The 17,506-nt window shown below is 36.3% G+C and overlaps 2 protein-coding genes and 1 long non-coding RNA gene across 4 annotated transcripts in view; all 3 read right to left on the bottom strand.

The window, feature by feature from the left end:
- The window catches only part of kcnab2a (potassium voltage-gated channel subfamily A regulatory beta subunit 2a), a 241,743-nt gene extending 239,937 nt beyond the window's left edge, over window positions 1–1,806 (bottom strand). For both annotated transcript variants that reach the window (XM_087274282.2, XM_087274283.2), the window contains exon 1: window positions 1,669–1,806. The gene's annotated coding sequence lies outside the window, so the exon portion shown is untranslated. The remainder of the gene's footprint in view (window positions 1–1,668) is intronic.
- Window positions 1,807–3,937: 2,131 nt separating this feature from the next.
- On the bottom strand, window positions 3,938–17,351 carry park7 (parkinson protein 7). Its single transcript, NM_001005938.1, is given in 6 exon segments — window positions 3,938–4,364; window positions 7,813–7,899; window positions 13,283–13,352; window positions 13,620–13,679; window positions 15,734–15,835; window positions 17,204–17,351. Coding segments are annotated over 6 exon segments (570 nt in total). The 5' UTR covers window positions 17,294–17,351; the 3' UTR covers window positions 3,938–4,203.
- LOC147841896 (uncharacterized) lies at window positions 9,974–12,912 on the bottom strand. The gene is made up of 2 exons (XR_015503080.2): window positions 12,309–12,912; window positions 9,974–10,904 (listed from the first exon to the last, which is right to left on the bottom strand). It is a non-coding gene; the product is annotated as an uncharacterized LOC147841896 (long non-coding RNA).
- Window positions 17,352–17,506: the final 155 nt, after the last annotated feature.

Raw genomic sequence — 17,506 nt, 5'->3', positions numbered from 1 at the left:
AAGCAGTAAAAAGCTTACCTTTCTGACCGGAATCTACGTTAAGTCTTTGAAAAACCAAACTTTTTCTTCTTGTGATCTTCGTGCCATGGTGGGTGACAACCAGCTTTTTGGAGCATTACCGCCACCGTCTGGATTGGAGTTTGGATCATGAGTTTAGTCACGCATGTGTTTATTATGAAACCAACTTCTGCTTTAAAAAAAACAGTCAGCACAGGAGCGTGCTATCTCAAAAATAAGCGAATTTTACATAGTTTTTCTGTAGATGACATGTATAATCTATTTATAAATAATATTGTTTTGTTTGCGTCTAAACATTGCGACCATCCACACTAAATATTCTTTTTTTTTTTTTTTTTGCTATCGTACCATGAATATTTTCTCAAATTATCGTTATACGTGGAGCTAACAGACTACGAGATAAAATAAGAACTTAATCGGTTGCCATCAGCCGAGTCCTTGCCAGAAGCGGCCAGGATATGGTTGACCGGAATCGGGCCAGTGCTTTACAGCCGCATCACAACCGCATGTGCGCGAGCGAGCTGCGGGCCGCACTCGGCCCGGATAACACTCGCCGATGCCGAGTCGGAGCCGGAGGCGCCGGGGGGCAGCCGAGCTCGGGCCGATTACTGCCTGCTATCTGGGATGACTTTAAATCAACATTAGCACTATTTGACAGAACAACTTTGTACTTTGATAGTAATTGTCTGCTAATATGATTTCACTAATTAGAATTTGCAAAGAATAGTTTTCTAAAGTTATATTAAGGAGAAAGTCTGAATGTGTGTATATAAAACCAGTCTATCACGAACTGACAGTTCAAGTTCATATTGAGGTAAAGTTTAATGCTCACACATTAAGACTTTATCCTTAATAATATCATTTCAGAAAAGTAGTTTTTGTATATTCTAATAACGAAATCATATTAGCAGCCGATGACTTTCAATGTACAACATTGTTCAGTCAAATAAATAGTGTGAATGCTGTTTTCATGTATACTTGCATGTGATTTCAGACCGAATATACTTAGAGGTAACGTTTATATTCGCACATTCGTTCATTTAGAAGTCTTTATTTTGTTTACAATGTTAACGTTACTTTGAATATTTGGTCAGAATTAGCATGCAAGTATGACTTCAAAACAACATTAACACTGTCTGATTGACTGTAAACCGTGCTGTACTTTGATTATCACTGGCTAATATGATTTCCCTATTTAGAATTTCCAAAAAATAATTTTCTGAAAATGTATTATTAAGAAGAATATGTCTGAATATCCGTATATAAAACCAACTTTACCTCTATCGAATATACAAAGTACCACGGTAAACAATATAGGGAGCATGTCACAAAGCTATCACTGAACGAATGTCAATATAAAACCAACTTAACCTCAATCAAGTTCATCTCAATGCTCAAAATGAATTATTTGAGAGGCCAAATTAGCTTAAAAATCCAGATAAATGGTAAAATAAAACAAAAATAATTGCGGTTGAACTTCATTAGCTATAACCTGACAAAGTCATCATGTTTTGGTAACGTTCAACGTCACTGCACCGTTACAAGCAACTTTTAGCGATTTACTGTACCATAGCAACACAAATCTTTCATTCGAGATTTACACTCGTGTAAACAATAGCTAAACAGTGGATAAAAAGCCTTTATTCTTACCTTGTGGCAGGACAAGAGTTCATCAAACACGATGTTTATCAGTGTACAACTGTGAGTCTGTGAGATGTCGAGCGTCAATTCAGAGAAAGGGATGTCAGTCAAGCAGCATCCGATGACTTTCTTTTGCCGCTTTCACACTCTTTCCTCGCGTTACAAAAGAAACCCTCGCGCTGCACAGGGACGCTCATATTGGCTGGTTGAGACGCACCGCGACAAGACAGCGGGTTTTGATTGGTTGCGCGTGAAGTACGTCACTGGAAATGTGTCTCAAGCGACCAATAGTCATACAGATATTTCAATATGCAATCAGTCTTCATGCTATGCAGTGTATGAAGAGAAATAGGCTATACTTAATATTTGCTCCAACTGATCTGTATTTTAACAAACAGTTATGTAATGGTTAAACGGATAGTTTTTTCATATTATATTGTTTACATATCCTTTGTTTCAAACTATTACGAGTTTTTTTCTGTTGAATACAAAAACATTTGGAAGCCTGTAACCATTGACTTCCATATGTTAAGATGTTAATTACTCAGTTACTCAAATTGAGTTTAATGTACTCAATTTTCTAATGTGGTTCCAGACCTTGATGAGTTCATTTTACTGTTAAACCCAAATGATGTTTTGAAGCAGACTGAAAACCTGTAACCATGGTATTTGTTTTTCCTGCTATGCAAGTCAATGGTTACAGGTTTTCAGCTTACTTCAAAACATCATATTTTGGCTTTAACCACCACAAATGCAACCACATTCAGGGTTCATACCCATTTTTACTATTAAAATTCCCTGACTTTTCCATGATTTTTCCAAGACTTTCAAGTAAATTTTCATGATCCAATGTTTCATGCAATGTCTACATAAGGGTGGTAACAGGAAGAACTGTGCATGTTTTTATTTATTACAGCATTTTAAAACAGAGCAATGTATTTAGTTTCAAATCATATTTAGATCTATTCAAAACTGATTTAGATAATGCTTACATGGACTAATAATGTGAGAGTGTGTGATTGAGCAAGGACAGAAAAGAAGGAAATAACCTATATTTAAGTATACAGATATCTGTTTTCCATGACTTTTTCCAAAACTATTCCAGGCCTGTAAAATGCCATGTCAAAAATTACATGACTTTTACAGGTTTTCCATGACCATATGAACCCTGTACATTAGAAAATTGAGTACATTTAATATTTGGGGTTATCTATCCCTTTATTAGGAGGCTTAGGTGGAAATTATAAGAAGACTTTTTTGAGTTTAGTGCACAATTTTATTTTGGTACAGAAGTTATTAAGTGCAAAGTTGGAGAACTCAATATCTGACATCATAGAACGCTTTACATTACCAATTTGTCAATCTGCAACAACATATAAACTTGAACCATTGACTTTAATATTATTTTTTTCTACTATGGAAATCAATGGATACAGGTTTTCAGCTTTTTCAACAGTAAAGAAACTTATAATCATCTGGAACCACATCGGGTGGGAAAATGAAGTAAATGTTAACTTTTAGAGTGAACTATCCATTTAATCTTAATGCAGAAATTATTAGGAGGCTTTTGTGAGTTTAGTGCACAACTGTTTTTTTCTGGTACAGAAGTGCAAATTTGGAGAACTGAATATCTGACATCACAGAAAGCTTTACATTACCAATTTGTCAGTCTGCAACAACATAAACCCTGCAACCATTGACTTCCATATTATTATTATTAGTAGTAGTAGTAGTAGTAGTAGTAGTAGTATTCTATGGAAGTCAATGGTTACAGGTTTTCAGCTTACTTCAAAATATCTTCTTTTCAACAGTAAAGAAACTTATTATTATATAGAACCACATTAGGGTGAGAAAATAAAGTAAATTACCAATTTGTCAGTTTGCAACAACATTAAACCAGTAACTATTGACTTCCCTATAGTTTTTCTACTATGGAAGTCAATGGTTACAGGTTTTCAGCTTTTTCAACAGTAAAGAATCTAAATCATCAGGAACCACATTAGGATGAGAAAACTGAGTAAATATTCACTTTTGGGGTGAACTACCCCTTTAAATGTTAATGCAGAAATTATGAGGAGGCTTTTGTGAGTTTAGTGCACAATGATTACTACTATTAAAATCAATGGTTACAGGTTTTCAGCTTTTAACAGTTTCAGATTTTTCAACAGTAAAGAAACTCATAATCATCTGGACCGCATTAGAGAGAGAAAATTTAGTAAATGTTCACTTTTGGGGGTGAACTGTCCCTTCAGTGTTAATGCAGAAATGATGAGGAGGCTTTTGAGAGTTTAGTGCACAACTGTTTTATTCTGGTACAGAAGTTATTAAGTGCAAAGCTGGAGAACTTGATATCTGACATCACAGAAAGCATTAAAAGCTTTATCAATTTGTCAGTCTACATCAACTCTCTTGAAGTAATTTCATTAAATATTAATTTTCCTATACACTCAAGGCAAATTCCAAACCAATTAAATAGAGGGTCTTTCAGACTGACAGAGCGGTGCGATTGTAAATGCATCTTTACACAGTGCAGATCTTCACAGATTAGTCTTTCAGGATGAGCGGGGCTTTGACTTGCGCAGCGACCTCAGCACCCATGAGCTCCTCCACTATAGTCAAGGCAAACTCAAAGCTGGTTCCTGGCCCTCTGCTGGTGATCACGTTACCATCCTTCTGAACTCGAGCCTCTGAATATTTATAATGATCTAGCAGAAGACAAAAACACGAATCATTCATACAGGTAAAGTTTTCAGCCAACAAGTACAAGCATAAAACTTATTTTGAATGATAATTCTACCTTCTTCTTTTTTTTTTTTTTTAAGTATTCCCAATTTTAAAAAAAAGATTCCTTCCAAAACAGTTTAAACTAAAGCAAAATACAAAAATAACATTAGATGAGAGAAATTAACTCTTTCAAGCAGTATTCTACAGTTCCTTTTATAAACACTGCCAATGTTACTCAAAAGCATCATTTTCCAACAGGTGTTGTTATGCAGTTACCTGCAGCACCCTCTGTTGGATGTTTATCTGCCATTCTTTTCCATGGCATGCCTATTAAATGTGCTAGTTACCATCAACAATATTAAAAAGGCCCTATTGAACCCCTTTACAAGATGTAAAATAAGTCTCTGATGTAGCTAGAGTGTGTATGTAAAGTTTCAGCTCAAAATACAGGGTTTCTGTATGTTTCAAGTTAAATTTAAAACTCGTAAAGACCCTTTTTAAGACCATAAAGAGTTCAATTTTAGACCTATACAGGGTTAAGATTTTTTCTAATGGCCCAGTATTATCATGAGGAATCGTGTAATTGTTTTTAGTTTTTTTCCCCCTGATTAGGGAATTTAATTTGGGGAATTTACTGTTAAAATTTCGAACAGTTGTTGTCTCTTTGCAATAAAAAACTTAAATATATGAAAAAAAGTTTTATTAAGATGTGCTGTTGGTCATTAGATGGATATTGGCCCAAACTGAGTAGCTTTACTTGGACAAAGCAAAATTAAGACACGCTTAAAACAATTTAAAGCCTGGTTTACACTTGATTCCGCTAGTTTGCTTGCGTGAGTGCGACGAATGTGATGTCATTGTGGTATTTGCGGAGGTTCACTTTGGGTGCATGCAACATGATTTCGGATGATGGAGCGCACAATTTGTTTTTGACACTTAAGCAAACAGTTCCCACGGCGCCTCGTTTGATATGAGTTGAATATGAATCACTTTAAAGAGATTTTGTCTGAAACAACTGTACAGACATATTTATGTTTCATGATCATAGAGATAAACAGATGATCAATAATTATTGGATAGAAATTGCAACATCCGTAGGAAAGGAGAAAGTTTTTGTTAAAAGGTTTGGAAAAACCTTAGGGAAGTTTGTTAAAGCCAAAATGGAGAGCCGGGTACACCATTACAGAAATATGTTTTAACACCAGTCATAGGTTTTACATGGATGTATATATTACAGTTTTCAATTTAAAACCATTTATTAATTACAAAACTATAAATAAGGAAAAGATTGTTTCTTTGATAACTGAAAAGGAATATTTAACCCTATTGATTTACTATATACTGATGGCCTGTTTCTCTAGGCTTTATTGGTGATAATGGTAAGGAATGTTGGACCAGTAATGCCTTTTTAGCATAAGCATGAGACAGAAACTAGCCAGACAGTAATGTGTGAATTGTGGAGTGGGCCAAAACGAAATAAAACATCAGTATTTTTTAGTTGTACTTTTTTTTTGCATTTATTCTTGCCATGATAAAAATATATAGTTAGAGCAACCCATGTTCTCCTGTCATTAATATTTCAATAAACTTTAATAGGTAAAACTGTCCGAGATATGAACAAAAGCAAGTGATGCATCAAAGTTTGATTTGAAAACAATCTTGAATGGTTATAAACATCCTTATAATCATTAAAATAGTTAATAAAAACAATAAAAATGTATTAGTATAAAAATCTTGAATGGTATTATTGATATGACATAGTTCCGGAAACTTTCTATTCTATTCTAATCCGTCTGACTTTACGCTGGGTTTCTTTTGACCACCACCTGTCGTTTTAAAGAATATCACAACAGCAAACACAGCAAGTATAAAAGCCTCATCCGAAGTGCAAACGCAGTCAGCTAGTGCCTAAAACAGCTTAAAACCTACAACACCAAAAAAAAGTAAGAAATTTTGAAATTTAAGACATTAAGACTTTTTAAGACCCCACAGAAACCTTGAAAATACCACACAAATAACGTTTTACAATTATTTGAAACTGACACTTTAATACAATGATCCAAATTGTCTCATTTTATTGACTGTCACTTTAAAGGGCACATAGTTACCCTTTTTTATGATTTAATATTAATATTAATATTATGGTTGTTCTGAGTGTGCCAGTTTAGGTTCAGTCCAACACACAGTTCAGATGTTTGTATTATACTGTGTTCAATAGTGTCATGTTGTGGCCGTGTACACAGCTCGCTGTTTTAGGGGTGTGTTGCTTCACATGAAAATTAGTTTCGGCTTCCCGCCCAATGTAACAAGGGGGCGGAGCCAAGAGCTCACCCGCTCTGTGTTTACAACAGACAGGCAGACAGAGAGAAGCTAAGCTAGGATCAGCATTCAGCCGTACATGTGTGACTTGGACACAGACCGAGCAGAGACTACAAAATCATTTGCGTCTCTGTATAGTTTTACAGCCAACTGTGTGCTAGTTTCAAGTGCCGAGCTTGTACACAGAGACTAATAACCACGCACACTGAATTAACTTTGAGTATGAAAATAAAAAGAATAAAAAGTACACGTCTGCAAACCTACCAAAAAGTACAAACAATAATTCCGATTAGAGTGACAATGTGGAGAATATTGATCTTGTGTTGAGCTCAATGAGCCTTACATCTAAAAATAGAGCAAGGATTTTCCTTCAGTGACATCGCTTTGACTCTCACGCTGAAAATGGCGGATGTGAAACAAGATACTGAGGATACGATCGTTGCGCGCGGCTGTCAGTCAATATTAGTGGGCGTGGGGACTGCACTCCACATGAAGTTGCGATCGCTCTGAAAACCGCTCCAATTGGTCCACCGTTTTTATGTTGTTAAATTGAAAAAAAAAAAAAAAGACTGTGTGTTTATATCACCCCAATATGACGGTCTATACACGATACCAACACACATGTCTGTCAAAACAGCTTGAAAAGTAGATTTTTCACCATAGGTGGCCTTTAAAATCAAATTGAACCAAAACCGCAGATAAAAACAGGACTAACGTCATCTCTGTAGTCTCCATAGACTACCTTCTTCAGACATTCAGTGTTCATTTGCGCATCTAAAAATCAACATTTATAATCTTCTTGGTCACTGGCATTATCTTTAACAGGGGAAATCCCTAATGGAAAAACAGCTGCTTCTTACTCAGGGCTGTGTATGCTAATGAGGCAGAGATGGTCACTAATGGGCGGGGCTTACCACCTCTGATGGCATGTATAAAAGGTGAATGTCAATCAAAGTGTTTCTGCAGACAAGTGTGACTATAAAAAGTTTAAGCATAATAATGTTTAAGCATTATATTAATGTTTAAGCATAACAGGTCACATTTAATGTCTTATACCGTATATAACCAAAAAGAGCTAGATATAAATAGATATATAAATATAGGCATTACCACCAGCCATCATCTTGTCCTTGGCACCAGGATGAGTAGTAACTGTGCTGCCATATGCAATACCATGAGCCAACAGTGCCGTCGGGCCTGCAAATGGTCAGAAATGACACAGTTATACTAAAATACATACAGTAATCTCTTAAAAGCAGGAAATATTGGAGAAAGTGATCCACCTGCAGCACTTTTCATGTAACATTGCATCTGCAAGTGTAACTCATGTAACAGGAAAGCTTTAGAAATATAGTAATCATCATGAAAGTCAAACAAAGTTGCTGGAGGAAACAAAGTGACTTTAGCAATGTGCATAGAATATCACAATTGAAAAGCATCACTCTAGTCTGATCTAAAAATAAAAGGCATCTACAGTGTCCGTCTAATTCTGCAATGCGCACTGGAAGGAGGAACGGAAGAAAGTAAAAATAGGCGTCTAAAAATACCAGTTGATTCTGCAGCGTTATCATTGGCTGAGCACTGAGCTCATCTGAACATTAATGAAAAGAGAGCTCTTAACTATTGATTGTGCACCTTGGCAGACGCCCAGTGTGGTCTAGTGATTACACTTTCTCTGGCAGGACGTTTGCGGGCCCATCTGAGCCTGGAATCTACTGTTACAGGCCTCGCTGTGAGAAGCTCAGTCCAAAAAAAGATGTTAAACAAAGATAAAAAATAATGGACCTGTATGTTGCAGACAGGGGCGGAACGGTGGCTCAGGGGTTAGCACTGAGAAGGTTGCTGGTTCGAGTCCCAGCTGGACAGTTGGCATCTCTTTGTGGAGTTTGCATGTTCTCCCTGGGTTTACTCCAGGTGCTCAGGTTTCCCCCACAGTCCAAAAACATGCGCTATAGGTGAATTGGATGAAGTAAAATCACTTGCTTTTGTTTATATCTCGGACAGTTCTACCTATTACAGTTAAATATGTGATATTTATGGCAAGAATATAAGCAAAACTTACTAAAAATACTGATGTTTTTGTTTTTCCCACTCAAGAATTTACACATTGCTGTCTGGCTAGTTTCTGTCCTTTAGGATGCTTTCCCATAAGCACTTTTGGTCCGCACCCTGGTTCGTTAGATCATAGTACGGTACGTTTAGCTAGTTTGAATGTGTCTTCTGAATTTGGGTGCGCACCCGTGAACTGTACCTGAGTCCGCCTAAGGTTGCTGTCACACCTGCCTTATTTAGTTCGATTGAATCGCACTAGAGTTCGTTGTCCCTTTTGGTGAGGTTTGTTTGGGCAGGTGAGAATGCTGCAATCATACTCGAGTGCGCACCAAAAGCGGACCAAATAAGCGTACCGAGACATTCACATTCTCATTCACACTTATACACTACAGATAATTTAGCCTAGCCAATTCACCTGTACCGCATGTCTTTGGACTGTGGGGGAAACCGGAGCACCCGGAGGAAACCCACGCGAACGCAGGGAGAACATGCAAACTCCACACAGAAATGCCAATTGACCCAGTCGAGGCTCGAACCAGTGACCTTCTTGCTGTGAGGCAACAGCACTACCTACTGCGCCCCTGCGACGCCCAAGTCTCAAATTGAATAACAGAAAGCTGATTGGCTATTGCATGTTGGTCTCATTTGTAGTTGTAATATCACAAATTACATTTGGACGTAAAAAAAAAACTACAACACCACGAAAACCAAGCAACAACAACAAAAATGAATTTAAATGAGCATTCGATGTAGCGGTACATGGACAGCAGAAAAATAAGGCCGGTGTAAAAATATTGAAGAATGGCTTCGTCCAAAACCGCATACTTCCATACTATATAGTACGCTAAAATCAGTATGTGAGCCGAGTAGTATGTCCGAACTCATAGAATTCGAAAATCAGTATGCGAGAAGTACCCGGATGACTTACTACTTCCGGGGAGATTTTAGAAGTGCGCATCCCATGCACGCTGCACTATCCCATAATGCCCCCCGAAAGAATTCATGAATGGAAGTGAGGCAATGCAACTGACGCAGGTAGGTCACGTGACCATGACAAAATGGCGGATTTAGTACGTCCGAATTCCATTCATACTTCTCACATTTATACTGTATAGAACGCACTTTTCTAGCGCCTGAGTAGTACGTTTAAATTCAAATACAGTACCTTCTGAGTAGTAGGCGGTTTCGGACGCAGCCTAAGACTTTTTAAGGCCTAAAATTCAGATTTTTAATTTATTTTTGACTTTTTAAGACCCTGCAGAAACCCTGGTTTGCAGTTTATCCACTTCTGCCTAAATGGATCAATGATTTTTTTTTTTTTTTACGTTACCTCCTACTTCAGTTTCTCATCAAATCATAACCAATCAAATGCTCTCAAGTATCTGACAAGCCCCGCCTCCTTCAAGACATCTCATTTGCTTTTCATTTGATGCAATTGAGTTCAATGGCTCTCACTGGTTGAGCTGTAATAAAACGAAACGCTATTGGCTGTTTTTTTTGGGGGGGGGTGGGTGGGTTATAACAGTCTCACCCTCTCTTTGTGTTTCGGTTGAGATTACATCAAACATCGGATAAAACTGCATATTTCAAAGCACGCCAAAGGACTTTTGATTTCCATGAAAAACTGCCTCAGCTAATTTATTCTTGATGATATGCTCATGCAATCTAAACCTACACACACACACACACACACACTTTTTTTAAAGGTATTCCACAGCACTAAAAGAAGCCATTTGCCGTTCAGTACAGATCCCTATAGGGACATCTGCCGTTTTCTGGGACGCTTTCCGCTCTCCTCTGCTCTCTGCGGCCACATGGGCTCTGTCCTCATTCAGCACGTCCTTCACCAGCCCTTGAACACCAGTGCTGATAACACACACACACACACGCCTCAGTGTTCAATACGCTCGCAAATGAAGACGGACAGGCTTAATGCTGCCAATTATTATAACTCATTATCCTTTCATTTGTATTTCAGATTTCAGTTTTACATATCCGCACTCATCTGTGAGCATCACATTGACATACAGACGGTTCAGGTGCACATTGAGGGCAAAGGCCCGGTGGGGGGAAAAAAATACCAAAAGCCCTCAGGGAAATTCATGGAGGAATAAAAAAATAAGACGGTGTTCAAAAGATTGACATGATACCTTTATAATCATGATATGACACGTCATAAATGTGAATAAGATATTATGTAGGCATATGATAACTGTTATTAAGTGTCATTTGCTCAGTTATGTCATTTTAAATGCAAAGATGACATTATGTGTTATGACAACTTTTTTCGTCTTTCTATTTGTCAAGACAATTTGACATTACTAAGACAACATAACTTGTCATAAACCTGTCATAAACATGAATGTCATGAGGCCATTATAATTGTGTCATGAATATTTTTCTGATCATGTTGTCATTGGAATAAACTGCATTTGTCATTAAAATGTCTCATTAAAAGTGTCATTACTCTGTCAAATATTTTAGGAGTGTCATTAAAGGTGCCATATGGTGGATTGGTTTAATAAGTTAAATTGTTTTCTGATATCTACATAAGTAGGTTTATAGCTTCGTTGAGTTAAAAAATTTTATAAGCTCATTTATTACTCTATAAAATACCCATAGAATCAGATGGTCCATAATTGACCATATATGGTTTGTGTTGTGAATATTAATGAGTTCAGCTCTGGGGTCCGTTCTTCGTACGTGGATTAGTCAGTTAGCTGGATTTGGTTATTGACGATTTGACACGATCCAGGATCGTTCCGTTCTTCAAAACTGATCCAAGAGTTGTTGTCATAGCAACAATTCTGGTTGTTCAAACCTGGTCGGGAACGGGCTCAATTCATATAAACAGGATTAGATCGGGTCAGTTCAAGCAAAGAAAATACTGAAAGTATGTGTCGAATTATGAGATTTTCTAGCAGTAGACGTTATTGTGAAATATATATATATATATATATATATATATATATATATATATATATATATATATATATATACATACATACATACATACATCTATCTAGCTAAACTATATATATATATATATATATATATATATATATATATATATATATATATATATATATATAGTTTAGCTAGATAGATAGATAGATGGATATATGGATAGATAGATAGATAGATAGATAGATAGATAGATAGATAGATAGATAGATAGATAGATAGATAGATAGATAGATAGATGGATAGATGGATAGATGGATGGATGGATGGATGGATGGATGGATGGATGGATGGATGGATGGATGGATGGATGGATGGATGGATGGATGGATGGATGGATGGATGGATGGATGGATGGATGGATGGATGGATGGATGGATGGATGGATGGATGGATGGATGGATGGATGGATGGATGGATGGATGGATGGATGGATGGATGGATGGATGGATGTGCAATCTGCACCCCTGAAATGAAAATACAAAGACTGTCACCTAGTGGTGCAAAGAGAAAACTTTTTTTTTTTTTCAAAAATTTGTTTATGATAATAGAAATGCACAATATGTGACTTTTTTGTAAAGCAATAATACATTTATACAGTCATAAACATGTTTTGACACTTATTATGCTAGTGATTTGATGCTTTACAAAAGTTTCAGACGCCTTTATCAATATCAAAATGCTTTTGTAAACATCCAGTTATTCTTTACACCGATTAAAAAAAGGTTACTATACTACTACTATGAGTACTATAATAAAGAAAATCCGCTCTTACTGTAAAACTAAATAAATTGCTCTTGACACATGAAAGGGCCAAGCATGCAGCCCACAACAAGTTGTAAAGTTATTGCGTATCATATTTTACAAATCGTTTACTACGAATTTTATGTAATTTTGCTCACATGGATAATTAAATATTAATCAGTTCTTTTCTTTTTTCGAAGGACATCCTGGGATTTTTAACAACCACAGAGAGTCAGGACCTCGTTTTAACGTCTCATCCGAAAAACGGCACTCACTGAGCAGTACAGAGTCTTCGTCACTATACAGGGGCATTAGGACCCACACAGACCGCCGATTGGGTGCCCCCTGCTGGTCTCACTAACACCATTTCCGGAAGCAACCTTGCTTTCCCATGTGGTCTCCCATGCAAGTAATGACCGGGCGCAGCCCTGCTTAGCTTCAGTGGGTGACCATGTAAGAGTTGCAGAGAGCTAGCTGCGGGTAATATTAAGTTGTCATGACAAATATAAAGACTGATTGTTTTGTATTTGTTTTAGTCAAATTGTCATAACAAATAATGTCATCTTTGCATTCAAAATGTCATAATTGAGCGAATGACAATTAATGACAGACGCATGCAAAAAACTCATTCATAACATGTGTCATCATAATTATAAAGATTTCATGACAGTCTTATGAACACCCCGTCAAGTAAAGTGTTACCAAAAAGGTAATATATGACGTGTCTTCCTGACATTATGCCTAATAGAGCAGTTGAAATGGTTGATGTTTATCCAGGAAAAGGTTAATGTGTGCACAGAGGTCACTAAATGAAGATTACCTGCACAGATTGCAGCGATCAGACCCTTCCTGCCCTCCTGGTCCTTCAACACCTCTTTCACAGCAGGAGACTACAACACACACATGCACACACACACACACTTGTTATATAGGACGCACTACAGAAACAACTGTCACAACACTGCTTCAATTTACATAATTGCGCAATGTTTGCGTTTCACAATGCGACCGTGTTTCTAACCTCAGCAGATGACTCAAAGATGTTTTCTGTTGATTTGAGGAACACTCATAACCTTATGTAAGACTCGAATGGCGTAAGAGCTCTCCTATGGAACTCACTCTACTGTAAAACATGCATAATTAAAACAGATTTGTACCTCAGAAAGGTTCTGGGCTCCAAGCAAACCTCCAGGCAGAAGAACAACGTCATATGGACCCTGTTTAGGAAAGAAAATGACAAGCACAATTGACATAAAATCATATTGGTTACTGATTAGAATACTGATTTACCATTAAAATTCATTAGGAATTCTTGTTTTATCAAATGAAAGCTACTCAATTTAAACTAAACTCCCTCAGAATATTTGACATTCTGCATGTGTATATAAACAAGGAAGAAAACAATCATGATCATTTGCTTTGTTTATATTATGCATATACAAAAATACTGATTTACCATTGAAATTCATTAGGAATTCTTGTTTTATTAAATGAAAGCAACTCAATTTAAACTGAACTCCCACAGAATATTTGACATTTTGCATATGTATATGAGTCTCATGAATATTGTAAGGGTTTTCTTATTTAAAATTAAGATCCTTTAATAAAGCAAGAATACCTAATGAATTTCAGTGGTAAAGCAGTAGTGCTTATTTTATTGGCAATGCATTGCTTGGCCAGAAGATGGAGACAATACTCCATTTATTTACTTTCAACGTTCTTTAAATCCAAATCAGTTCAGAGATGAAAGCAGGAGTAGGTAGGGCTGCTCGATTATATGAAAAATTATAATAATGCTTATTTTGGTCATAATTATAATTATGATTATTCAATATATATATATATATATATATATATATATATATATATATATATATATATATATATATATATATATATATATATATATTTATATACATTTAAAAATATATAAATATATATGGGTCCCTCCCCATAGGTTGGTGTTACAGATCATGACAGGCCTGTGAATGTATAGAGTCTTTGTGAGACAAGTGTTGATGAATGTATAGGTTCTTCTGGTAGTAGTTTTGGTTAACCTTTAAATTTCAAACCTGTACAACAACTCTAGTTATATATTGTGTCAGTCGTTTGTTATGCAGTGACATGCAGTCAAATATTTCACCACACAGTCCTTAGGGATGCGGTGACACGCAGTCAGATATTTTGCCGAACAGATCCGTCACTTTTGGCGCTTATAAACAATCATAAAGCCCTCGTGCTGCAGGAATGAGGAGGTCTGCTGAAGGAGCGCAGCTGTCATGCAGTGAGGAGTTCTCGTCTTTAATAAACTACGGCAGTTTGCGTTCACTGAACAGTAAGAATGATTAATAAATCCATATGAGCCCTTTAAAAGTCACGTCTCGCTTTCAGTTTTTGAGCCCAAGTGAACCGCGCTCAGGCCCACCTCTTCCAACCAGGCCAGGGGCGGCCAAGTGAACCGTGCTTGAGTCTGATTCAGTGCACTCACACTTCTCAAACAATCCAGGAAACGGGCCTGGGCACGGTACGGATGGCATAGTGTAAGTAGGCCCTTAATGTCAGTATCTGTTCCACCATGCTGGTCGATGACACTGCCCAGGTAAGTAAAAGACTGTACCTCCTTCAGAGTTAATGGATTGTTGCAGTTGATCTTAAGAATCTTGGTCTTCTCTGTGTGCATGCTGAGACCAACCTGTGATGATCACCGGATAAGCTCTTAGATGAAACCGCAAAGGAAAGCGGAAGAGAGGCCTTCCAAGATATACCTGGTGACGTGACCTCGAGGCAGACATCACAAAGACGGGTTACGCCAAGGACAAAGAATGACCCAGGACAGATACCTCTGAAGATCAACCTTTGGTGGTGTACTTTTGCGAGCGGATTTGCAACGGGCCTGACGTGACATGGGGGCGTGGCAGCATCGACGATTCTATTTTTTGATTCAATAATCGAAATTGAGCATAAGTTTCGATTGATTTTGATTTAAAATCGAAATCGTGACACCCCTATCATTTATTTATTTTGAGATTTAATTAGCTCAGAAAAATATCTAGTACCTGTTTATTTTAGTTTGAATATTACATAAATAAATTATTTTTTTAAAGAAGGTGTATATTTTTTTTAAAGTTAGTTATATCGTAAGAAATATCATGATCGCAACACTCAACAACAAAATATTGCATATTTTCCCAGTATTGTGCAGAACTACTTAAGAGTTACACTAAATTGTAAAATTTAGATAAGCAGGTACTTATAATATGTAAAGTCAGACCTGTTTGTGTGCGTCCTCCAGGCTGGAGTCTGGGCAGATCATGACCTCACGGCTGCACTGAACCGGCTCTTTACCTGCCAGACCTGCGACAGTAACAGCGATCTACGAGAAAGGGACAAAACACTCTGCTTATTTATATTTATTGAATTTGTAAATTAAATGTAACATGCATGAGACATAATTTATGACTAGAAACCAAATTGCTATATTCCAGTGAAATACTATAGTATTTCACTATAGTAATGATGGCCAGAGCCAGACAGAAAGATTTCTTAAATGTTTTTTCTGTATTTCTGCACAAAATTAAGCAAAAAAAAAAAAAAATGATTAAATTAATACTCTGTTTTTTTATCATTATTTAATTTATTTATTTATGAAAAGTGATTTTGAGAGTATATGGGCTAAAAACAACATAAAATAAAAAATAACTTCTTAATTGTTATTTAAGGTTTACAATTCAAATGCAAAATTGGACCCACTAGCATTGTAAAAGAAAGCTAAAGTACGACTTTTATATCACACATCCTCTAATAGACAGAAAATATTAGTGTATAAATTGTATTGCACATAAATTATCTAAACATTGGCAAGTTATTCTATGATAATACTGAAATTAATATTAAAACTGATTAAATATATATTTATTTAACACATTTACACAAGTAAATAAATAAACTGAATGATGGATTAAAAATCAGTAGATTCTGTGTGGGCCTAATGATGATATTTACTGTGGATGCATTTAAATGCTATGATTTTTCCTATTATTCACTTAAAGACTGCATGATATTGATGAAATATTGATTAATTATCTGTGGTCATTTGATCTAAATCACAATTATTTGAAATAACCACTATAAAGTTTTGATGAAAATCCAATTCTTTATAATAATTTCATAGCATTAAGGAAAATCAGTGGCCTATTTAATTGTGCGTAAAGTAATATAGAAAATTAAAATAATTTCTTAAAACAAAAAAAAACATATTTAAAAAATGAAAAGAAACTTAAATCCTAATTAAATCACAGCTTTTTATGTGCCAAGAAGCATAAAATTCAGAACTGTGACAGGACTGTTTTTCAAGATTCTTTCCTAAATGTAATGCACAAAAGCTCAACAATATAATTATTTATTTATTAAAGCCATATTTGACCAATGAAAGTATCAACTTTCTCTCAAAATTGACTAAGACATAGATTCAGTGATTATGTAATGTGTCCTGTAGAGAGGCAAACTTTGGCATTTACACACTGGCAGCAGTAACTGACCACCATAACGCTGCACACAAGCAATATTCATACAGTACAACTTTATTATCTTCACTTCACTGCACTAACGTTAATTAATGCATGCATGCATGTTAAGAATACCCACACACATTAGCATACCAGTAACATACAGACATCACTGACACACGTTATTGACATTTGGCAACACATTTGCACGAGTTAAATGTTTTGTGTCTACAGACCCCCGCTCTGCGCATCACATCCACCGGGATTACAGTCTCCATCTCCTCCGCTCCTTTCGCAAGAATCACTAACGCTCTTTTACCGGCCATAATAACCGTGCGTCTAATGGCCTGTGCGTGTCTGCAATGCAATCTCACTCATGTACTTTTATTATGGAAGGCGTTTCCGGGAGTAGGTGGGTTATGGGGAACTACCAGGCAAAATAAAAGTTTTCTTCTTGTAAGGAGCTATTCTGTGGTCGTTTGTTGTTGTTTTTCTTTTTTTTCTTTTTTCAAAGAAAAAAAAGGCATTAAAAGATACCA

This window comes from Danio rerio, chromosome 11 (genome assembly GCF_052040795.2).
Source record: "Danio rerio strain M-AB ecotype USA chromosome 11, GRCz13ab, whole genome shotgun sequence".
Lineage (NCBI taxonomy): Eukaryota > Metazoa > Chordata > Actinopteri > Cypriniformes > Danionidae > Danio > Danio rerio.
This window is presented reverse-complemented; position numbering and strand designations above follow the sequence as displayed.